This window comes from Lissotriton helveticus, chromosome 4_1 (genome assembly GCF_964261635.1).
Source record: "Lissotriton helveticus chromosome 4_1, aLisHel1.1, whole genome shotgun sequence".
NCBI classification, from domain to species: domain Eukaryota; kingdom Metazoa; phylum Chordata; class Amphibia; order Caudata; family Salamandridae; genus Lissotriton; species Lissotriton helveticus.
The window spans coordinates 1,528,088,660-1,528,112,680 of NC_136063.1; the positions used below are offsets into that span (position 1 = coordinate 1,528,088,660).

The 24,021-nt window shown below is 45.6% G+C and overlaps 1 protein-coding gene across 2 annotated transcripts in view; it reads left to right on the forward strand.

Annotated features, from left to right (window-relative positions):
- The window catches only part of RALBP1 (ralA binding protein 1), a 276,554-nt gene extending 270,931 nt beyond the window's left edge, over positions 1–5,623 (forward strand). For both annotated transcript variants that reach the window (XM_078688137.1, XM_078688138.1), the window contains exon 10: positions 1,747–5,623. In XM_078688137.1, the coding sequence (XP_078544263.1) occupies positions 1,747–2,010 (264 nt within the window). In that variant the 3' untranslated portion in view covers positions 2,011–5,623. The remainder of the gene's footprint in view (positions 1–1,746) is intronic.
- Positions 5,624–24,021: the final 18,398 nt, after the last annotated feature.

Here is a 24,021-nt window from a genome sequence, read left to right on the forward strand (position 1 = left end):
ATAGATAATTTAATGTTTGCAGACTTATCACAAAGCCAAAAGTGCCCTCCCAAGTACACCTAGGGTAAACTCTACCTGTGCAAATCCTATATCCGTGGCCTTCTTGCAGAACATTTCCCCTGCCATCATATGTGGGCAGCCACATGGTCAACCTCACAGACGTTTACTAAACACTAAACACTATTGTGTGGATGTCCTAGCTAGACAACAACTATGGTTGGTCAAATAGTCTTAGCATCATCCACAAGCTAGCCACCGCTTATAGGACAGTACTGCTTTACAGTCTACACAGAGCATTTGTATCTGCTGCAACACATGCTATGAATGGAGCATGTTAATTACCCTATAAGCATCAGTTTGTAGCTTGTAGTACAGTAGATTCAGATGCGCCCACCCTCCTTCCTTCACACATGTGGCTTTGATTACAGATCTCTTCACTCTTTTTCACTCATTATCTTATCCTTGTAATACACTTGTATCGTATATAGTTCACTCACTACCCCATTCTACTCTCACCCGCTGTGCCAAAAACAATCTACTGTGGAGTCGATACCCTTGTTGGTTACCAGCTAGGGGAGGCGTCACTATACCTTGTGACTCAAAAGACTTCTTTAAAGAAAAATAACTTGCAAATGTCTGAGCCAATACAAGATGGCAGGGATATGCATGGCATGTGAATCTACAGCATTACATGCTGCAAATGGATGCTTAAGAGGTAGGTAACATTATCCTTACTTATTATTTATGGTGTAATGCTGCTCTTGACATCTTTATAAACATTAGTTCTTTTAATAATCCTTTTTGTAGTGCCTGCACGCAAAAAAAATGAAATTTGATAGCCATAACTCTAAAATGTTTTCAGAATATTAAAGGGGTATAGATTAGGACTCTTAGCTCTACCTTACTATGCGCGCTATGGATTACAGAACCAGGAACTTTCGTGTGAAACAACATTATCACCTGCCTTTGTTGAGCAGCACATCAACGACCCCCGTAGGCGTTTTACATCGTTGAGATGTTTGGGAAGCAGCAGTCTTTCCCAGCGCTCTTGTGGGTTTTTTCTACTTTTATTTCAGTCAGTTCAGTAAATCTTTATTTCGACGATTAAAAACCATCATAAAAATACATTTATACAATAAAAATTCATTAAATTCCATATCTGAACTTATGACAAATTAAAACCACAAGGAGTAGAGGGTACAATTCATAGAGGAAGTAAATATTCTGTACAAAAGTTGGCTAATTCCTTGTATTTCTCAGTCTTACTGCTACTTTTAAAAAACTTGTAATAGAACATAAAGTGTACATGTCGCTAGCCCTCTGTAAAAAGAGCAGTGCAGCTCTTGCATGACGAAATTTCTGCTTTTTTTAAATTTAAAATAAATTTTTTACATTTCTTTGCACATAATTTATTTAAAGACATGGTGGAAAAAATACACAAATTAATGTGAGCGGCATTACACAGAGCCATAATTGGATTTATTTTTGTATTTCTTCTCTTAAATCTAGAGTGTTGCTAGTGTGAAGAGTGGTTAAAATATTGAGTACCGTACACCCCTTTGTTATTTGCTCTCTGCAAAAGCGTTATTTAAGCATGTCATTTGTTGGGTAAGGGGATTGCTGGTGAGTATTTGCTCTCTGACTCCACTTGTTTGATAAGCAAACGCAACGGAATAGAATCGATGGGGATGTCGGGGGTTACTTTGAATGAATTAGTGACATTCTTCCTTCTCCCACTTGTCAAAGATCAAGAACAACCACCTGAACCAAGCAGTGCACGAGGAGCGCGAGGCGATCATCGAGCTGCGAGTCCAGCTCCGGCTGTTACAGAGGCAGCGCGCGAAGGCCGAGCAGCTGCAGGAAGATGAAGAGCCCGCCAAGCGCGGCGTCCTGGCCCTGCAGCAAAGAGACTCTGTCCCCGACACGAGGGCCGCGAAGGAGCCGCAAAAGGGTGCCAAAGAACCAGTCAGGCCCTCGCCAAACAAAGACCGAAAGGAAACGCCAATCTGAAGGGGCAGCTGGCCTGGGAGAACCGTGCGACATACTGTAGTGCCCCCGAATGAAACCGCACAATCATTGCTTTTTGTACATTCTGTAAAAATGTTTATCAGCTCGCCCTTACGTTGTGGCATGACAGTTAGGCTTCCAGCTCAGACTAGCTTGGACTTCGGGTGAGGGAAAGATCTGCACAGCTCCATGATGGGATATATGGAGGCTTCATTCATTTGCATTTACATGCAGACTCTTTTCTCTAGAAAAGGGACTGCGCGGTAACCCCTTTAGGGCAATTTAATTCTGACACTAAACCCATTTATCTGGATTACCGCAGGAGTAGCATCTCTTTCCCTACTCACAGGACTGACAACTTGCCTGTTTGAGTTTCCCCACCCCTCCTACATCTTTCGACCGAAGAGTCATTTTCTCGTGCCTTTTACACCTTCCAGATGGAGATGGGTTTTTTTAGCTGAAAAGTTAGATTGCAGGATATTCCTAACCATCCTGTTTGCCGTGCTCATTCCTCCTATAGCTTGCTAGACACTAAATGTGCTGGATAAAAAGAAAGCAATTTGAAAGCTTGTCGACACCACATTTAGGCGTGGACCAGCCACACTCCTTTCAGTGTTCGCCTGTTTGCTTCAAGCGAGGTGTGACTTTTTGTAAGTTGCTGAACTTCAAAATCCTTCTGTTACATGTTTGTTTCTAATAACCTATGTTTCTACCATAGTGTTTTTTTGTCTCAAAAAAGAGAAAATCAGATGATTATTCTTGCTCTAACTTAACTTTGTTAACCAGTTTTTTTTGGGTGGGATGGGAGCTAACTAAACGGTTTAAAGTTGGTAACTTTCACAGTTAATATCGGTTAAGCTATCGTATGGGCTATGCTGATCCCATCAGTATATTTCCAAAATGATGTATATAAAATTATGACTGTCATATAAAATGTACACTTAATTTGACTTATTTGTCTGTTAGCCTCAAGGTCATAGCATTGTTGTCTGACTTTGTTCTCTATACAAATTATAAACCCTGGGAATATGAAGCTTCCTGGTGTCTGTGACATCCACTGTTTTGTTTTCAAAGTTAAGACAGTGAAAATAAGAAACTCTGTGTGGTATGCCTAGAGCACTCTGTTATCTGAACACGTTCTTATAAGTGTAAGAACGTAAGGAATGCAACAGTTGAATGGTCCCAGAATTGATTTCCCACCTCTAGTGTTAATTCCTCAATCTTTTATCCCCGTAGATCTGCCATTTTTTTTATCTGTGCTTGGGGCTTATTCTTCTTTATGCAATGTTTTTCAGCTTGAAAGTCTTTGCAGTTTCTGTGCAACACACAGAATTGTAAGACACCATGCCCTAGAGGCACGGTGTTCAAAGTAGGTACTGAAGGAGTGTTTCCCTGCCAAATGTTTGGAATGTCCATGTAAGATAAATGTATATAAGTAACTTGTACCCTTTTGGAGTAGCTGTTTATCCTGACAATGTGGCATTAATTTGGGCATTTTAAACAAAACGTATGCTGGATGCCCCTGCCCTTAAGTGAGGGGAGCTGACGCTCTGTTCCTTGAATCTGATTTCTCTCTAGGTCCTCAGCTGAGTAACTAGGTACGTTCTGACATTATAATTCCTGGGTGGGCAGCAAATGATTCATGTGAGGCATGGGTGTGCTCTGTTTACAAACATATATGTGGTTCTGTAAAACAGCTGAAAGCCATAGTGGGATCAGAATATGGGTTTGACTTTGTTGGAAGGGCCGAACTTTGAATACAGTACTTCATTTTTTCATGTTTTTGAATGGGATTATTGCTCTTTTATTTCCAGTAACCTTTCATTTTCCACTTCATTCTTGTTCGAATTCAGAAACCCTTCACAATCTGGATATTAGAACGTGGGTGAGAAGTGCTGCAAGAGGTTTGTTACCCAAGAAAAAAAAGACTACATCGAGAAAATTTCATCTTTGCTATAGCTAATTGAATCAGTTCTTCCATCTCAAAGTTATGAAATGCAATGACTTCTTTCATATATAGTTGGTTTTAGTTCCATCAATGGGTATAACAGCAGTAATTGCTCCTCTTGATACTGTGCATATTTCGAAGATGTTGAGTTCAATTATATGGATAGTTCATGGGTCCCGTTTATACAACAGTTGCCTCTCTTGAACAAACTGTTTTTGATTTTGGTCAGTAACCATAGCCCAGAGGATTCTCCTTCTATCTATCTTTACCCTTGCATTCCTTTTTTAACTTTGGAGACCTGCTTACTGCCTGCCACCTTGTAATTATCTGTTACTGAAGGTGGGCCTAGCATGGCGGGTGAAGGGCAGAATTGGCTAGCCGGACCTTCATGATTGGAGCAATCATCTGATTCCTTGGCCTTCCTTCTGTAAAGTTGAATTAAAAACACTTGCTGATGGTCACATGTGGCACCATATCCCCAAGTTGGCATTAGAAGAGAGCTCTATGGACCAGCAGCAATGTGGCTACTGGTAAGTAATCTTCGCGTTTAGAAGCTAAATGGAACTCCTGCCTCAAAAAATAATTACACACTTGTTTGCACCGCTAAATAAAATTTATACCGGTTTGCTTTAATTTTTACCTTTCCTTTACTACATTTGGTGTCCCTATTTAGCACATTGAATAAATATCTCAGATATTCACAGAACATTTTCTATGAGTAGCTTTGTCTTATTTCCAACTGAGAAGTGAATTTTATCGGACTATGAAGGTTTGATTTGTAAAGCGTTATCAGTGTGCAATTGTGTCTTACTTCAGTATTAGGGGTACATTGTTCATAAATTTACAGGTGCAAGACATGCTTTCTAACAGGGGTAAAATAGGGGATTTCTTCCAAAAATAAGCATGTCCAGGAAGTGCATTAGTAAGTCACACAGAAGCTTGGCGTAAGACACAGCTACTCGTAAAATACATTTTGTGACTAAAGTATGGTAATTCAGGTGTAATTCACATGGAAACGGACCCATTTACTGATAGAAAAGGCATTATGAATTGGGCCTAAGTATATCAAACCGGCAATCATTAATTGTGAGAGGTGTGCCAGTCTTTGTGTTACCTCACATCATTTTGTTTTCTAGCCGTTATAATCCTGTATGCATGCAGAGAGAAGTAAAACACACAGCAGAATGTAAAGTCACAGCAGCTGAAATGCCAAGGCTTGCAAAGCACATCACACCCTACTCTGGCAACTTAAGATCTCTGGACTATATGATATAATCATGGAAGAGACTTGTCCTTGTTGAGTTGTTGACACGGTTGGCTAGTTATTCTGAGCAAATTTTGGAGGCGGATCTACCTTAGACCTGTTACAAATCTTGGATTTTTTTTCTTCCAAGTGCATTGTGTACTGTTTTGTGTTAAATTGGGAGCAAACTGCCGATGTAGCTAAGGGCATAGTATTATTTACCTGTTTTACGAAGAAAGCCTTTTTTTGGCATCCCAACTTGTTAAATGCATTTTATGTTTACTGCTAATATTTTGAATTGAACGTTTAGTATCTGTAAATTGACAATTTCTATGCTACTAATGTGTTTGTATCCATGTATCATTATCATTGATTAGTGTCTGGGCAAAATCACATACAACAAATAAATCCAGTAGCCTTTTGAATAGCGTTATTAGTGTGTCTACCCTATAGCCAAATGTTTAGAAATACCTGATGCTGCTTATTTGAAGCAGACACTCATTTTTAGTGATGCCAGAATAACAATCTGTTTGTTTTTCAATCCTGTTCTGGCAAAGCACAGTAGTACTTTTGAAACAAATAGGTATATATTGAAAAATGAGTAAGCAGTACAACGTACAGTTTTTCTCAACATAACAAATAAAATATTGCAGTGATTTTAGTGTGACAGATCCCATGGTTGAAACAAAAATAACCACAATATCTAAGAAGGAAAAGAAAGGAAGAGTAAGGCATTCATTTGTCCAAGGGCCAAAACACTTTTATGTATGCATAGAACAATATAGAGAAATTAAAATATCTCCATTCATAGGGTCTCTATCACTGTACCAGGGCCAGAAAACAGTCATACATTTTCAGCTGTGTCTCAAAATTAATTCTCCATCTTTTTAAATCTACACCAGTTTGTTCACATGGATTTCTGTAAATCCCAGAATCTCCCCAATACCTCCACAGTTCCCCATGGGTCCATCTTGTCCGTTGCCATCTTCAACCCTTACATTGTGCCCATGGGACTATGCTTACCAATAATGGCATCAAAATCAATACACTAACTACATGCAACTGTACATGGAAGTCTACACTACTGTAGACATCCAATGTCTAACACTGACTGCAGCTCATACCTACTTGGATGTAGAGGACCTCACTGAAACTGACTTGATCATAACTAAATTTCTCTTATTTGCCAATTACGCAACAAATAGTTCAACCCTCTCTCACTGATCTAAACAGGTTCAAAGGCCAACTTTCAGTCAACGCCAAATCACTCTGTTTGCCTTTTAACACCAACCTCATCCTCAAGGAGCACATTACCAAGAAAAAAACAAGACATTCTTGTACTCTACTAAATTCTAATTGGTTGTCTACTAAATAAATTAAACCTGTTCCTCCCTTAAAGCTACTTCGGAACTTCTGTTCACACTCTGGATGGTGGAAGTGCCCTGCTCTGTGGCTTCCCAGAATCCACCCTCACAACCTTCAAATATCTCCTCAAGGACCTAAAGAACCTGATCACCCCCAGCCTGATGGAACGCTGCTGGCCTCCATTAATTAACCTCATCACCTTCAAAGCCAGCTGTATCATTTACAAGCCATTGCGACCAACGCCCATGCCAATCTAGCAGATGAGCTCACCATCTCTGGTGGCTCTTGCAACACCTGTACCCAGTGTATCACCAGACTTTAAATAAAATACTAGAAAGAAACAAAAACTTGGCAAAAGTCTACCATCAAGACACCTAAGATCTATTCTTCAGGATCTTCTCTACCCTTCAATTTAGGAAAGCGCTGAAGATGCACCAGTTAAAAAATTCTACACCGCAGTGCAGTAATTAGACACTCCCAGAACCCAGCCTAGAATTACTCTGAATGTAAGTCTTCTTCTAACGCTGACCCTAAACCGCTTTCCACTGCCTTTCCGCTTTTCACTATTTTGTGTTATACAATATCACATGTATACAATGAAATTAAAGAAAGCCTACTGCCTGATGGTATGGTGAGTGTGGTCCCCAGAAAGCCACAGTAGTAGTTGGTGGCCAGGAATGCGTTGTTCAGCTGCAGTTCCGATGGGCTGTGACTATTTTAGTATTAAAATCCCCAGACGAAATATACCGTGGTTGGGCCGCAATCCTATCCGTGAGAATTTTTAGACTAGGGAAGAAGTTAAAAAACTGTGCAAAAGTGTACAATAAGAATGAATAAAATCATTGTTATAATAACGAATTATGTAAAAATAAACACAGGAGAATGTCTCCTGGACCTTAATGACTTGGAAAGCTGTGGACCCTGATTCAGAAGGGTTTACATCTACACATAAATTAACACGGACCCAAATTGCAAGACCTCCTAAAGCCAACCCCCGAAGAAAAGGTAAAGCTTCACAGGAGTAACATGCATAGCCGTCAAGAACAATGGGAATAGAAGCCCAGGTCTCTTGTAAAGCAATGCTATCGTACCTATTGATAAAAGTTTGCCAGTCTGAGTTATCTACTTTCGCTATGAGTTCCAGCTTAAGATTGAATAACCACCCTCCTCCTTCTGCCCAACTACTGCTCCTATCATGGGGCCAAGTAACCCTTAGTTACTAAAATCACCAGGAGCAATAACGACAGGCAAACATCAATCGGTGCCTGCAAGGATATCAAATCTGTGTACGGTAGGGATGTTAAAAAGCGGAATGGCCCTCCATGTCAGTGGGGCTGATCAGATCATCATATATTTCGAATGGGTCTTTAAAAGATCTGCAGAAAAAGCGTGACCAAATATTTTGGGCTCAGACACCTGTACAATCAGCATACAGTAATGTTAATCAAATAGACTATATCCAAAAGCCTGTCTTGAGTATTAAGGGACCGAACTTCAAAGGTAACTCCTAGCTGTCTATCTCGGCAATATTTCCTGTGTAGCACAGAAAAAATTGTTTTCTGTTGGAAGGCTATACGTTAAACAACCCTAAAAGTCATATTTCAGATGCCTTGTGTAAATGGTATTAATTATCTGAAATGGGCAGTTTTAAATATCTTGCCAGTATTTCTTTTATTGCAAGGCATCACCACAGTAGGGGCAGAAAACCTATCCCAACCACTTTACCTAGGACGTATTCTGGGGTTGGCGAAATCCTTCTGGTGCATACCAAACAGAGTCACTTAAACTTGGTGCACAGATTTAAAATGCAGTAATTTTCACTTATAATTCAAGGACACATTTTTGTTCTGTAAGCAAGCCTGGGACCACTGTTGTTCTGACACAGATTAGCAGATCCCCAAACATGATGGGCCAAGACAGCAAAAATAATGTATTTGTTCAGAAAACATAAAATGGTGCACCAATTTGGAAACTTATGGAAGATATTGAATATTTCATTAAATGAAATACGTGAGAAAAATATTAAAAGATAGTTAATGGTGATATTGTTCCTTAACTAATCCAAAGTCAGGAACTTCCCAATATTTAATAAATTGCCAAGATTTTATATCCCAAGTGCTTTAAATTCTCTAGTGAGCTTACTTTAAGACGTCATCTTGAGTTCCTGTACTTTTTAGAGTGGGAAGAGTGAAGACAACAAGGGGGTTTCCTCCTTGTGTTCCATAATTGACACCACATTACCAATGTCATGTCCATAGGTTGTATCTAATTGCATGGGGCCATATAGGCCCTAAGTAGTAGTATATCTAACAGTAAGGGATTAGTTATTTCCATTCCAACACCAAATTGTGGGAGATCTATACCCGAATCCCATCAGTAGTATGCATATTGAGGCTATGCAATGAGATAATGTCCTTCTAAGTCAGGAACCCATCGCTTTATACACCTCAAGCAAGCACTCCTATCTCACCCAATGTGTGTGCCTTGTTCAGATCAAACCTATCATTGCAGACCATAGGTGTTTACAAATCAGCTTAGGAACAATAATGGGAAGATTCCCAATGATATTAAGCAGCTTGGCTAACGCTACCCTTTTGATGTGAGAAATTTGGTCTGTTAAAGACAGGGACCGCCATATCCAATTGTTCATCCTTGCTTCCAATTCAGAATTCAGTCAGCTCCACTATATTATTCCTTTCCTACGGGGGCCTGTGTCACCTAAAATTATCATTTCTAAATACTGTATAAATGAAGGCGACCATTGAAATGGAGATCTGTGTTGCACCTGCTTGGTTGCAGGAATAAAGTGGCATCTCTGCCCATTTGTTCCAGTTAATCCACAACCCAGATTAGTTACCATGGACAGTAATGGCAGACAATACAGGAAATAAGTCCCCCATTTAAAGGGTAGCATAAATTTCAGGCAGTGCCAAAATTAAGACCAGGGGAAAACCTTGTCATAACATGGTGAAACGAGGAGAAATTGTATTTATAAAACAAAATGACAATTTGCAACTTCTATGTGTGCTGCACAATGCAGCACACATAGGACTTGCAAATCGGCATTGACACTTTTTTGTGCAGGAAGGGGCACAATCATTGCTTGCAACGCAGGCACACTAGCACTATCGTGCAAGGGAGCCTGCATTGGCGCTAGGCAGCTAGATTTAGCGACAGCGCTAGGGTAGACGCAGGGTTGCGTCGCATTCTTTTGAATATGGTGCATTCCAGCGTTTTTTTAAATGGCGTAGCTTGATGTTAGCAATTTTTGCTTAATGCCATGCTTCGCCATTCTGTTGTAAATATGCCCTAAAGTACTTAAGCACAAATATTTTGATCCCTCTGTTGGAATGTAATTCTCAGATATAGCAAGGCAGGGCAAAATGTAGGGGAGACTGCAGAAATCCCTGCCTTGTTCTACTCTAGGCAATGTCTCTGTCGAGTTCTCTAGTGACAGGTATCTTAGCTACAGGGGCAGTGTACAGGAGGCTGACCAATGAAAGAAAGTAGCTCCCGATCGTGCAAAATTCAAACAAGAAAGGTCATTTAAATTAATAAAAGGCCTTCTCTGCATCAAGAGCTGCTACCACCAATGGGATTTCTGGATCAATATTATGGTAAATGGAGAAGAGTATCCTCATATAATTTCAATGCTTAATTTGAGCCAGGGGACCCTCACTTATTTTTTCCACTCCAGATATTTACGTAGTGCAAAAGAAAGAAAAAAAAAAGAATTGGAAGACGAAGAAAGAAAAAGACAGCAACACCGTCACAAAAGGAGAAAGCAGGAACTTGCAACATTGAGATAAAAGGTCAAGGAGGGTCTGGTAGTGGATTAAGGAGGCATGAGGTAGATTTGCACTGGCTGCTGGCTTCTGAGTAGAGTTTTGGGAACCAACACTCTATGTGGAACTGGTCAGTATAAAACCAGACTGATCTGCAAGGACCAAAAGAGGCATGTATGTAAATAGCCAACAAGCAATAGTTTTGCTAATGTTTATTATCAACTTTGAACAATGAAAGTGGCTTACACAAGGAACATTCTGTTGCCGATTTACTGGGTTTCTGTTGCACCATACATCGCAGGTGTAATCTGCCAATTCAACCCAACCCGGAAGAACCAGACATAAATCTGACATAACGGGCTAGGCGCTGGCTAAGACGGCTGCCTAACCCGGGAGCTCCGTTTCGCCGAGTCCTCCAACCTCAAAAATCTGTATAACATCCGACTGATCCCGCAGCTTAGCTGCAGCGCTGCATAGACCTCCCGAAGCTGCACTCGGCGGTCCAATCCCGGCCCTGTTATGTTGTCCCGTTGCCGAGCTGCGGCCCTGAATTCCGGCACCTGGGGGCTGGCCTGGAGCGAGGGTGCGCCGTGGTTGGCCTCCAACATAGGCGAGTCCCCGGCCTCGAGGCCTGGTCGGGGCGGGGCATGAAAATCGGCACGCCTACATCGGCGAACTTCCAAAGGCGCGGCACCGACTGTAGTAGACACAACTGCCCCCGCATCTTGGATAGGACACGGGGGCCCGACGGTGAGCACATAGGCCTGAGGGATCCTGGAGTGGCCAAGAAGTGGACGGCGATAGCCGGGCGGCCAGGGGGCACTGCGAGACACCTTCCTGGGGACCTGACTCCCTCTGGGAGTAACGGAGAGGAACTAAGGGACTGTCCCTGCACCGCTGTGACCGGGCGCGGGGGCCCAGCGGGAGGAGCAATTGTGGCCTAAAACGGCGACTTGCGGCCAAAGTCTACCGGAAGGGACACCTTGAGCAGCCAGTACGCAGAGAGGTGACACCTGGCCGACCAAGATCATCACACTGCTGTCTCCTGAGGGCCTACCTCGAGTACCTATGCGACAAGGTATGGCCTGGCTGAGGGGGTGCCCGTGGCTCCAGGTGAGGACTGCCGGAGGGGACCAGGCGGGGCCACCGCACTAAAATAGTCCATAGGAGGGGGCGAAAGCGTGCCAGGGAAGCGGCACCATCGGGCGGCGGCAGCCGTGGGCCGTCGAGGGCCCAGTGACTAAGGGTAGCGAACGGCCCGAGAACACACGACGTACCAGCGGAGAGCTCCCCCCCCCCCTTTTTTTTGAGAGACCTGGGTTGCAGACAGTTAATGGACCCGCACCATTGATCCGCTCATAGGATTTGACTCCCGGGCGGGACTGGACACACCGCTGACCGGGCTGCAAATCCAAGAGCACGCAACAATGAGGCCCAAGCAGGGTACGGCCTCCCAGACTAACAAACTCGAAAAATACACAGTGCAAAAGGGCACGCCACAGACGGAGGGGCCGACGGGGGAACCATCCAGCCTGAAGGAACCGTCGCTAACCAGCATCATGGCAGCCATTCAAATGCTGGGGGCCACCCTGGAAACGAAAATGGACAAGATCTCCATAGAAGTCAATCTCCTGCGTACGGATCTAAATAAAACGTCGGAGAAAACCAAGGCTAATGAGGCAGGTATTGCGGAGCTGCAGTCGTCCACCAAGAAGATGGAGCAACGAGTGAATGAACTTGTACACCAACACTGTCAGATGGCCCTCCGGCTGGAGGATCAAGATGGAAGGGTTCGCAAGAACAACATCCGCCTCGTAGGGGTCCCAGAGGACAGAGAGGGGCCCAGCGTGGAACTCTTTGTTGAGGACCTGATCCTTCATCATCTCAAGCCCAAGCGTCTGTCCAACATATTCACTGTAGAACGAGCACACCGGGCGCCCATCCCAAAACCGAAACCAGGGGCACCGCCTAGGACAATCATCGCGAAAATCCTTAACTTTAGAGACAGAGACGCCATTTTACAGGCGGCCAGGCAGCCCGGGGACCTGCAATATGAGAATGTCACAATCCGCTTTTTCCCAGACTTCACTCTTCACGTTCAGCGTGAGAGGCGATCCTTTGTGGGTGTAAAGGCGGCGCTGAGAGAAAGAGGCTTCAAGTACATGATCTTCTTTCCTGCCAGGCTCAAGGTTATAACGGGGGGCAGGTCCCTATTCTTTACTTCACCATCGGAGGTGCAGGACTGGCTCGACAGGGAGGCATCGACCACTGGTGAGGGAGCTGGGGCTCAGAGATGGAGAGACACGCAGTCCGGATCTCCGGGTTCAGCTGCAGGGAGATCGGAACTGGACGGCCAGAGTCAGTGCTCCTGGAGATCACGGTCTGCGAGCCCCAGATGGGACACCCTACGGGTGCGGCTGGCCATGGAGAATGAAGACTTTGCGGAACTGTGCCGGCATGAACCGTAAAGTACTGTATTGAGTGTGGCTGTTGGGGAGGTCTGCGATTAGCCCGCTGATCTTCTCTGGGGGGGTCAAAACTATGTTACCGGCTACGAAGGGGAGCCGACATGTTGACTATTATTGCTGAAATCACCTCACCCTCCCTACCTCCTTTCTTCCCCCCCCTATCACTGTCCTCCCCCCCATCGTACCTTATAATTGATGGCCCGGGAGGACCCCGCAGGGGCTGCCACTTGGACTGCGGGGGTGCGTTACAGACTAGTGTCGGACTTATCTTACTTTTAGCTGAGCGCGGGATGTGCTGGAGCATTGTTTATCTGTTATGTTTGGGTGGGGGGGGGGCTCGGGTAGCGGGGTGGCCGGATGTGCCGGGGCCAGTGCACGCTCCTGACAACAGGGCCACAAGGAAGGGAAGACAGGTTACTTAGAGTTGTAGTTTCTTCCTCTTCCGGGGTGAGTAGCGGGCGAAAGGCACGCTGCTAATTGGGGATGTGGGTAGTTCAAAGCCTACGGAGCAGGGGAGCAGGGAGGGGGGTGGGGCTGAGGGGTGCAGTGGGGGTGAGTTGGGGGAGAGGAGGGACAGTTGGGGACACAAATTTGGTAAGGTCACACAAGGACTGTAATGTGGTTATTGAGATTTGTATCATTTCACACAGGGCGTCGCTTCAGAAATATAGGTATGTACATGTGCACGTGGTTGGGAATCACGAGGAGTAAGTCTTGGTAGGCAACGTGCATTGCTATGAAGTGGGATAAGAGTTTGAAGATTATGAGCTGGAACGTCAACGGGCTGGGGGACAAGCTTAAGAGAACCATAGTATTACAATTTGTAAAGAGGCACCTTCCTGATGTGGTACTCCTGCAGGAGACGCATCTACAGGGCAACACTTGTCACGCGATGAACAGGTGGGGATATACCTTAGCGGCACATGCCGGCTTCACCTCGGGATCCAGAGGGGTGGGAATTTTGCTTCGCCGCAACCTTCCCCTAGTCATCGACCACACAGACTCTGACCCCTTAGGGCGCTTTGTGGCTATCTCAGGCAGATGGGAGGGTTGTAGAATTAATCTGGTTACGACTTACATTCCACCTGGTCTTCAAACCCAATCATACCAGGACCTGGTCGGGTTACTCCTTTCCCTACCAGTGGGAAGCCTCCTAGTAGGAGGCGACTTTAACGCTGTAGTATCGGGGGCCCTTGACCGAAACCCACCCAGGGACATACCAACGGGGCACAGGTGGTTATCAGATTTTCTGGAGACATTTGGTCTTACCGACCTGTGGCGCCTCCGGCACCCGAGGGACACTCAGTACACTTTCTTCTCTGGCCCACACAGATCGTTCTCCCGCATTGACTACATACTAGCACCTCTACAACGCGACAGAACGATTCATGAAATTACGCATCTCGCAAGGGGAATATCGGACCACTCGCCGTTGGTTGCTCACCTCACCGCACATTTGGGGACATACAGGGGGGCTGTGTCGCGCCAATAAACGCCTGGTACCTACGTTGCGAGGACATAAGGTAAAAGTTTACTCTCTCGATTAATCGCTACTTTGAGGACAACGATGGTACTGTAGCCTCATCATCGATGTTGTGGGAGGCCTTTAAAACCGTGCTAAGAGGGGAGGCCCTGTCTGCCATTACCGGCCGCCGGAGGGAACGGGAGAAACAAATGACTAAAATGGAGGGAGACCTTCTTGCGCTGGAGGCGGCAGCTCAAACGGGGGGTGATCCGAGAACAATACACCTGAAGGAACTCAAGGGAGCGGAATATAGGGCCCTGGCTGCGGACGCAGCCAGGACCATGGCCAGAGACATGGAGGGTAGAATATATGACCAGGGGGACAAAGCGGGCAAATTACTAGCTTGGCTAGACAAAAAGCAACAGGCCCAAAGAGTTGTGGCAGAACTCAAAACTGAGTCCGGAGACGTCATTACAGAGCCCTGTGAAATAGTCAAGGAATTCGTGTCACACTACCACAAAGTATACAGCAGGGGTTCAGACAGGCCTGAAGAAGACTCGATCTCCTTGCTGACCGACATCCGTTTGCCTGCCCTCTCAGATACGGAGCGAGAAGTACTAGAGGCACCGCTTGCTGTAGAAGAACTTAGCTGGGTGATCGGGGACCTAAAACCGGGAAAGGCCCTCGGGCCTAACGGCTTGCCGATAGAGCTGTACAAACTGACGCCTGGCGGCCTGAGTCCGTACTTAAAACGAATGTTCGAGGAGAGCAAGGAGAAGGGCACTCTACCACGAGACCAGCGCATTACCACGATCGTGGCCATCCCAAAAGAGGGGAAACCAAGGGATTGTTGTGCCTCTTACAGGCCCATATCTCTGCTAAACGCAGAGCCTAAAATCCTCGCCAAGGTACTCGCGAATAGGCTCAAACCTGTCCTTTCCGCTCTGGTCCACCCAGACAAGTCTGGTTTCATGCCCCATCGCTATACAGCGCTCAATCTCCGACGGTTACATGGAGTGCTGGGGCGCTGCCACACCCTCCAGGAAGATGCAGTGGTAGTATCTATAGACGCCGCAATGGCCTTCGACACCCTCGAATGGCCATATATGGTGGCAGTCCTCCGAACACTGGGCTTTGGCCCTAACTTCATAGGGCGGGTGTGTCTTCTCTATTCTGGCCCCCTGGCCCAGGTCTCTGTCAACAATAAAACCTCTGAAGTGTTTGCGCTTGAGAGAGGGACACGGCAGTGGTGTCCCCTCTCACCTCTATTGTTTGCGCTTTCACTAGAACCATAGGCTGCCTGGATTAGGCAGGACCTCTCCCTGAAGGGGATACGCTGGGCGGACGGATGGGAGGACAGGATCTCGCTGTATGCGGATTACATCCTCCTATATCTAACGAGGCCTCGTAAGTCCCTTATAGTGGGCATGGACATATTTGCCAGTTTTTGGAGGAATTCAGGATACAGCATCAACTGGCGCAAATCCATACTATGCGCCCTACAGCTGCTCCGCGAAACTGCCCGATCACAGTGGCCACTGAGGGGTTCCGATACCTTCGGATCTTTATCTCTAAGGAAAAGTCCACCAGATACGAGAAAAATCTCCTGCCACCCCTGCAACGTTTTGAGAGGGACGCGACCTCCTGGCGGAAGCTCCCACTTTAACTCCTTGGAAGAGCGGCGCTTTTCAAAATGATGGCGCTGCCACGATTCTTGTATGCCCTACAGAACCACCCGGACTTGGTCCCGCACTCATATTTTAAGGCCATCGAGGCCACACAGAGAGAGCTGTTGTGGTCTGCAACTCCTCGTATATCCCTCCAAAAACTGACCCTAGGATGGTTTGACGGAGGCATAGCGCTCCCAGATATCCGTAAGTACTTCTGGGCTGCTCATCTTGCGGCCATCAACCAGGGCACATACTGTGCTGGCAATGACCCAGGGTACGGCATGGATCGTTGGCTCCTACCAGGGGGAACTTTGAGGCGGCGCTCTACTCTAGGCCTGGCAGGTACCAACTTACCGGACCCACGCAACACTCGGTACAGCTGTGGCACATTGTGCAGCGAAAGCTGGGATGGGCCGACACCCTCACGATAGCTACTCCCCTGTGGGTCGCAGAGAAGCTAGGAACGCTGAGCTTCACCAAGGGGTTCCAGAACTGGGACCTCATAGGCATCTCCCACATACGGGACCTGTGGGGCCCGGAGGGCATGGTGTCTTTCGCCTCGCTCCAGCGCACATATGAGCTGGCCCACACAGAATACTTCAGATACCTACAGGTCAGGCATTCCCTCCAGGCAAACATTCCCGCGGACACACAGCCCCCTGACTACTCCCCATTGGAGGACAGACTCTTCAACGGCCATCTTCCTGAACATGCCATATCGCTTACATATAAAAAAATCATTAACAATTCCCCAGACCTCCTGCTCCCCCTCAAAGGGAAATGGGAAGCAGACGGGCTGGAAATAGACGAGGAAGAATGGGGAAATGCACTGGCCTCCCCAAAGGAGGTGGCCATATCGACAAGACTCCGGCTGATTCAGCTGAAAATCCTGCACCGAGCATGTTTCTCAGAAACCAGGCTGCAACGCATGGGCCGGAGCGAGGATGGACTTTGTAGGAGGGGGTGCGGGGAGGTAGGGACATACTTCCATATACTGTGCGAATGCCCGCTGATTAGGACCTACTGGGCCCGGGTGACCCGTTGTGTGAAGGAGGTGTGGGGGGTTGAGCTCAGAGTGGAAGCAAAGAGGTGCCTCCTTAACATATGGGAGCCCACAGATCTGCCGTCCCAAGGGAAGCTATGGGCGATGCTGGGGTTTACCATCGTCAAACGTAACATAGCCAGGCTATGGGGGGCAACCAGACCTCCTGGATTGGGTCACTGGAAGACTGATATTGATTGGTGTATGCTACAAGAAAAAACGGTGTACATGGCCCGTGGCTGCCCGCGAAAATGGATAGAAATATGGTCCAGTTGGAACGAATATAGGGGCAACATTTGCGAACCCCCCCGAATTGCTCCAATTGACGAACCGCTTGCACCTTAAAGACATTGTGATGCACTATTCTGAATGTTTTTGCACTGAGTATGTTATGTCTCTTCTGTGATTGCCCAAGATGCACATGTAAATGATATTTGCCTTAATTGTGATGACCACCACCTATCTATGTTTATAAAAACAATAAAAAGAGTTAAAAAAAATGACATAACGAGCCGTCACCCTGCATCAGAGGGACCACGTTATCGCTCTGAAAGGCAGACCGCACAGTTGATTCTACCGCAATTGACAGCATGACACAGATGTGTTTTTTAACATTTCTCATACTGCTGCTCCGTCTTTATGGCAAGAGGATTTTATGAAATGACCCTAGCTCATCGTGCATTAAGCACCAAAACACAGAATTCCAGGGGGCAAGCGTCCCACCAGGTATAGTAGGGATCTGACCGATGAAATTGGTCCTGAAGAAAGCCACCGACCCTTGCGGGCACATTGTTGGCTGAAACATGTTGACCCCCTCCTTTTCTCAATCACTCATAGGATGTGCAGGATGACCTAAAGGTCCTTTCCACATCCCACTAGATTTTTTATTTTGCTACTGTTCTTTTTTTTTTTATATGTTTATAATTAAAGTAGTGCTTCCAGGGGACAGTAAGCAATTTTAGTTCACCTATTTTTTCGCATAGATCCCACTGGGATAGAGACTCAACCTCCTGGCAGAGGAAAGGCCCAATGATGATGGAATTGAGCCTAAGTACGACAGTCAAAACACCACACTGAAGAAAATGGTTAGTGAGGGCCTTACTATTACTTAACTAAGAGAATCTAAGCCACAATGAATAGCACGGGTGCACTCCTCGTGATTACCATAGTAATCTGGCAACTGCCTTGCCAAAAGAAACGACTTGTGTTTGGAAGAGCTGCAGCAAAATCAGATCAAGAACCTCCATATAAGATTTAATACAGTCAGTGCCTAGGGCCTTACTACTAGCGAGTGTCAAGAAGCTGCTTTAAGTTCCTCAGTTGTGAGTGGCACACTCACTTTCCTGCTCTTTATCCTTGATCCACACTGAGATCATCTGGTGTAAGAGCAATTCTTCTCAAGCACCTAGGCTATTAAGCAAGGAGTTCTAAAAGCTTTCTCTTTGTTGTTCACAACTGTGCATCTATGCAGATGCGTCAGTTCCTTGTCAATCTGCCCCTAAATTTTTAGTTGTGAAATTTCATGCGTAACGTATTATAAGTCAAGGGGGCATGTGTACAAAGAAGTGGCGGAGCACAGCATTCGCCTCCTTGGCTTAACTACATACTCCGCCACTTCTGAAACACAGGGCTGCACCATATTTACAAGAATATGGTGCAGCCCTGAATTTCCCCCTTCGCTGGCGCAAAGTTTAGCAGCCTAGGGGCCACGCACCAAAGTTCAAGGGTGTCTGCGTTCAGGGGAAGATTGTTTATGTGCAGGAGGGGCCTTATTTACAAGGTAACGTTAAGCCACGTTAAATGGCTTAACACTGCCTTGAAAATAAGGCAAAGCACCTATCGCCACAAGAACCTCATAAAAAGTGACGTTCCAGTAGCGATAGAGGCTTGTAAATATACCCCAAGGTGTCTGATTTACTTTCAGAATAAAATGCAGGGCAGAGCAAACATAAACAAGAATGATTGTATGCAACCCCTAGTAGTGACAGATACAACTATTACCAGGACGTATCAAAATGCCAAATGTCTGACAGTGATACGTCAGTGCTGAGTGGTAAGGTTGTCAATATTTCCAACTCCAGTGCTCACAACAGTATACGAGTTTATTATTGTATGAAGGCTGCCCCAAAACAGGTGCACAAGGGGCAACTTGAAAGGCAGATCTCTGAGCAAGACTGCAAGCTCCGACACCCTGGCTAATTAAGCAATGGGGTACCCCCTTCAGTGTGGGTAGCACAACATTGACAATGGGCAGCAGCACAGAACCACAATAGGTGTATAGGTGTTATTGTGTCAGTCTAAGGAATGCTAACAGTTAATACTTGTTACAGTTCCATATGTAATAAAATTGGTGGCTCACCCGGAGCAACTTCCTAAAGGAGACACTAGATGATAGGACTATGGTCCACGAAGCATTCAGGGCTTGCTATTGTTACCAGAAGAACAAAGCTTGATCCCACATGAGAAAGAGGAGGATTTAGAGAATTGATCATGCAGGAATAATATTCTAATCTTGGAAGTGCTGAAAGGGAAAGTCTTAAAGAAATATATCTGGACCTTTTCAAAGCCATACTGGAAAAAAACACAGTGCAGCTTCCTGGACTAATACAAAATCCTCTGCACCAAATATTCAAACACGTGTTCATTCCTTTGAGGACAAGGAGAGGATCATGGTGAAAGCGCATGGTGGCAGCAACATCTCCTGAAAAAGTGTCACCCTGAACATCTTTCAAGATCTGTCATGGGCCACACTGCAGAAAAGGCGAGGCTTCCCCTAGTTACAGCTTTCCTGTAAGCACAAGGAGTGACATAAAAATGGTATAAGCCTTTCCAGATCATATTCAGTTGGAAGGCCCTCCAGTGGTCCATGTAGTCACTGGAAGAAATTCAGTAGATTCTGGCACTGGAGAAGAGACGAGTGCAAACATCAGAGGAAGGCTCGGTCAAGGAATAGCTGCAGCTGGACTCCGAAAGGCAGAGGAGAACGAAATGGTAAAGGTGCTAGGGACCATCAAACCAAGATAATGAGAAGCAATAGAACAGCTGCAAAGCATCAGTGCAACCATAGAGGACAAGGTTTAACAAGACAGGCCATGGTGGGGCGAGAGAAAGTGGGGCCGATGGGATCACATTAGGGCACTCATGGCAAAGAAGAGGATAAGGAAGATTCCAAATAGTTCCTTCAAACACTTATTTCCTTGAGTGACAGATTGTTACCTGGGGTAAGCTTTTGTTTCTTTGCTCTTATTTGTTTGGGCCCGGAATGCTCCTGAAGGTGCAAGAGATTTGGATAGGGAGTCTGTTAAATTAGGTTTACAACCAGATTCGGCTAATGAAGAAGTTGGGAATTGAGGTACTAGGTGGTCTGCATTCCTAAATGATAGAGAAAATTGCCTTGAGTAAGAGGGATAATAGGAAGTTGGAAGGAGAGTATAATTGCATACTATAGACAGGTTACGATCATGGTCAAATCTAATCTATAGTCAGACTCCATAACGTAAGAGAGGTAAATGCCTGGTCCTCCTGCACGAATTCAGATTGCTGGAAGTGGATGATATTGGAGACTCGTCTCCTTGGAGATGACCAGAAATGGCTAAACTCTAGGAAATATATCATGAAGTATGTTTGTCGGCATATAAGGAAATTGCATGAGTGAATGAGGTTTCAAATAAACAAGAGTGCTAGTCATATGGTCTCAGACTACAGGGATGAAGAGGGCAGGTTGCAGCACAATGAATCCTGTGCATCATGCCCAAAACATCTATCTATGCCTGAACCAGGGTCAGAAAGCCTTCTTAGGTGCACAGTGCGCACAGTATTACTGAGGTGGATGACCTAACCTTAGTCATGTAAGGCACAGCGTACAAGACAGAATAGATTCAGAGTAATGACAGTAATATCACGGGAGGGGAAATAATGGTTAGAAGATCTAGTGATAACTGATGGGTAACATCACAGATATCTGCTGACTATTTTCACTGCCCAGCGTCCCAGAAACATAATGGCAGACCGGATTCCTTCCTCTTGGGTAAAAGTCTAGCAATGAAGATACAGGAAGTTGACCAGGGTCCAAGAACCTTGTCCGATCAAGGTCTGGTTGTGTGCACCTTCCTAGCCTGGAAGTGGGGGGAGGGGGGGGGGGCGGCAATGGTTAAGATTCTAGATAAAAACATCTGAGACTATCGCTCTGCTAATGGCAGTGGGGAAATACCTACAGCAATCCTACAGCAAGCCCTATAATCAGTAGGAAGGGGCCATTTATTTTAGGGGAGGCGTTTCACATAAAAAAAGAGGTGTCTATTGATGCTGTGAAAAATGGAGTTGGAGGAGGCAGGGAGACCCCTGCAACTTATGTTAACTAAGGGCCTTTGAAGGAAACGTAGTGGTTTTGAGGGAGTAAATGGGGACATTTAAAATACATAGTTAATTAGATGAGAGTGACGTTAGAGAAACACTCATTTGAAAGGAGAACAAGCTAGGACGGCTTTCAGCAATCCTTGTCAGAGCAAAACAGATTTGTTGTTTTATAGCTGAAATTAGAATTAGCGAGTGTAGGCGGTGTAGTAGAGATGGAGAGTCAGAACGGCTCCAAGAGTTCTCTACACAGAGAAACCACCATATAGAGAGATGCTCACATGCAGCATGCAGTTCTTCTGCAACTGTCTGATGTTGAGCAGGAAAGATCAGAGGTGCTGTTCTCCAAGGAGGAAATCTTGTTATCAACCAAGAGCCTGAAGTCTGCTGAAACACCAGTCCCAGGTGACTTTATGGTCTGCTTTAATGCAAGCTTTAGGTCACAAATGCTGCAGATTCTACTCAAGGTCATCCTCAGTTGGCGATGGTAACCCACTGAGTGTGCCTCCTATAGACCAGTTTCCTTGCTGTGTGGACACTAGGGGGCAGATTTACAGGCCCCGTGAGACACTTTTGCACCACCGTTGCATCAATCGTGTGATGCAGCGTAAACAATGCTGTCAATGTACAACATGACGCATCTAGGTAGATGCGTTACTTTGTAAAGTCCTGCGTCACATTATACCTGTGTCAGGTATAATGTATGCAGGATGGGCGTTCCGACGCAAGAAGGCCTTGTAGAAGTGACGCAGTGAAATCTACAAGATTTCACTTCGCCACTTCTAGGACGCCACTGCATCGAAATCCTATGCCTGCTTGGAGCAGGCGTAAGGAATGACGCAGTGTATTGGGTATAGGCCTTCCCCGTGCATTGCTGGAGTTGCGTCGTGCTTGTGACACAACTTCAACAATGCGTGACGTTTGGTCCAACAGATGCGTCAGAATTTCTGACGCATCCATGGTGGCGCAAGGGTATTGCAGGCTGGCGCAGGGAAACTGACGCATCTCTACAGATACGTCAATTTCTTATAAACCTGCCCCTAAATGTATGGAAGAATGCTGACACACTGTTGTTTATTGCTAAGGCCCTGACATCTATACTGCCATACAGGAAACAATGGGTGAATGAGTCTTCATGCCAGATTGTCAGGTTTTAACTGTGAAGACGGGTTGTAGACAATATTAAAAAGGCAATGAATCTGATTGACAGTCCTTGAAGGGGGGGTGACATAAGTAGCTGCGTTTCTCACACAATGCTGAGAAAGAATTTGACTGAGTCGACTGGGAGTTCATGAGTGATATACTGAGAGCAATAGGATTTCAAGAATCTTTCCTGGTTTAGTTCTGGCAGGACAGCGGGTTCATAAGGTAGAAATGAGAGTGAACAGTACCCTTTCAGTGTGGATTTCAATAAAGAGAGGCACCAGGCAGGGATCTACTCTTTCCCTGCTACCGTTCGTGCTAGCACTAGAGCCATTAGTGCATCACACCTGACCTACTACTTGGATTAATGGCATAACATTTGGGGGTGATGAATTTAAGCTTGCTGAGTTTGCTTATGATGTCCTGCTAATGGTTGCGGATCCAGAGACCTCTCTGATCTTATAAGAGCTTTTGGCCTATGGTAGGGTCTCCGACTTGAGTGAACATTAATTAATAAATCAGAGAGACTGAACCTTTCACTCCCAACAGGGATGCCAAGTACCCTTCAGATGGTCCAAAGATGTAGGTATCTGGGGATCGAATTGACCCCCACTTTGGCAGCAAGTAGAGTTACTAATGCTTTGGTCTTACAAAGGCTTGTCAGGATGGATCTGGTGAGGTGGAATCCCTGCAGTCTCTCATGGATAAGCAGAAGAGCAGCACCTATGATGTCCACCTTGCCTCCAATTGTTTTTTTTGTGTCAATCGATCCCTTTGGGGTCTCACACGGATGTTAAGATGAAACCTCTGACTTACTGTTCAGAATTCATTTGGCAAGGCAAAGTTATTCTGATAGGTGAGAGATGATTTTGACTTGACAGTTACTTACCTTCTTTAATGCCTTATCTGGTAGAGACTCTATCTAGCTGTAGATTCCTTACCTTAGAATATTCCCAAGGCGTCAGACTAGATCCGAATATTTTTGAGCAGTACCGCTATGCACCTGTAGGTGGTGCAGTTTGCCTACTCTCCAGAAGCGATGTACGAGGTGCCCATATAGGTCCCACCCCAACGTGCTGTTGTCCGTTTCTTTTTGCAACATTCCATGGCAGAAACGCAGTACCAAGAAGAATACTGACAAACTGATGTGCTAAGGTCTTAAGAAGGGTGACTATGAAATTGGTAGGCAGAGAGGGGAGGATGGAAGGGTCAGTAAGGAATATGCGGCTAGATAGTTTCTTAGTAACTTGTTCTACTGATAGAGACTTCCAGCCGTAGATGCTTTATCTTAGAATAGATACCCTAGATTAAACCAAGAAGTCCTGCAAGGCCAAAAGAGCAAAGTGCCTGCCACTACGGACCTGACGATGCAGACAGTGAGGTTTGGTGAACATGTGCAAGGACGCCCATATGGCTGCTTGACAGATGTCCAGCTCAGGGACTTGCAGACTAAAGCAGTGGTCACAGCCCATGCTCTGGTAGAATGAGCACACAAGCCCTCATGGGGTTGGTTTTTGGCCAGTGTGTAGTGG